The following is a 1,111-nucleotide window of genomic DNA, read 5'->3' as shown; positions in this document are numbered from 1 at the left end:
ATTGCAGAACACTTTGTTCTGTGCAACTTGACATTTTCTAATGCCTGTCCTTTACTAAATTCACTTATTATTTCAGTATAATGGTCAACTGAACTGATACTACTGTGGCAAGCAATGCCCACTGCATATTTGACTTCAAATATTTTCACTTGATCACATTGGCCAGTAAGTGTTGTGCAAAATTTTTTCATGATCTTACTGTCAGACTTAAGCACTGATTCAGAGGCTTTTCTGTGCTTCACAGTACCTTCATGTAAAACTAAGTTACTTTTTTTCATTGTATTAATTGTACATTTACACAGTTTGCAGTAGCATGATCCACCTCGGTTTGTTAACCACTTGTGATCTTTCTCCCACTCCTCTCTGTAGCTCCTTTCATCACTGTATGAACTTTTCCTTTTACCCATATTAACTCAAGTATGGTTCAGTCACTAGGGGGTAAACAAAGTTACTTGGAAAAGTCTGTGGGTCTATAAGAGGAACCTAGGTGGAACATCACGCGCAGTAAGCAGTGGAGGGCAGGGAAAGACTGACCGGCCCTGACTTCACGGCAGTGTTGTCAAGCAGAAATCTTCAAAAGCGGTAAGCTTAACTTCAAAACGCGCTGACCATAGGTGAACAGTTCAAATTTTCGTGCTAAATTGGACTTCAAAACGCACTAAATATAGAAGAAAATCTAATATTTTTTGCACTAAATTATTATGATACATTGTTGGGTCTCACTTGAACAGAACTCGTTCAGACGCATTTCGTACGGCTGGCTATGATTCACACCAGTTTTATCCGAGGAGTATTTATAATTAAATGTTAGAGATGTCTGTCGATTCATCGAGTTGAATGGCAAACCCAAACTTTGAGGCTCTCACTCCCGCAATCACTTGGTCAGCAATGTCACTTGACATTTCCTCGATACGGCGCTGTACAGTGTTGTTCGAGAGGGAAACACTCTCCAACTTCGCCACCGCCTACTCTCCAATCACGTGTTTGACCAAGATCCTTGCCGCTGGCATGACGAGAGACTCTACAATGGTATGCGCCTTCATGTTTTTGGCCACCAGAAGAGCGACTTCATAGGATGCTTTAACAATCCCTGCCCCTTTCTGGTACGTCT

At 41.5% G+C, this 1,111-nt stretch overlaps 1 protein-coding gene across 1 annotated transcript in view; it reads right to left on the bottom strand.

The window, feature by feature from the left end:
- Positions 1–965: 965 nt before the first annotated feature.
- Positions 966–1,111, bottom strand: part of LOC145410117 (protein FAM200B-like) — a 387-nt gene continuing 241 nt past the window's right edge. The window contains exon 1 of the mRNA XM_080280316.1: positions 966–1,111. This exon is cut by the window's right edge and continues 241 nt beyond it. Within this exon, the coding sequence (XP_080136442.1) occupies positions 966–1,111 (146 nt within the window).

Source organism: Coenobita brevimanus, chromosome 84 (genome assembly GCF_032717465.1).
Source record: "Coenobita brevimanus isolate Jiangsu-jjx chromosome 84, ASM3271746v2, whole genome shotgun sequence".
Classification (NCBI taxonomy): Eukaryota; Metazoa; Arthropoda; class Malacostraca; order Decapoda; family Coenobitidae; genus Coenobita; species Coenobita brevimanus.
Note: the sequence above shows the minus strand (reverse complement) of the source record. Positions and strands in the feature narration are given on the sequence as shown.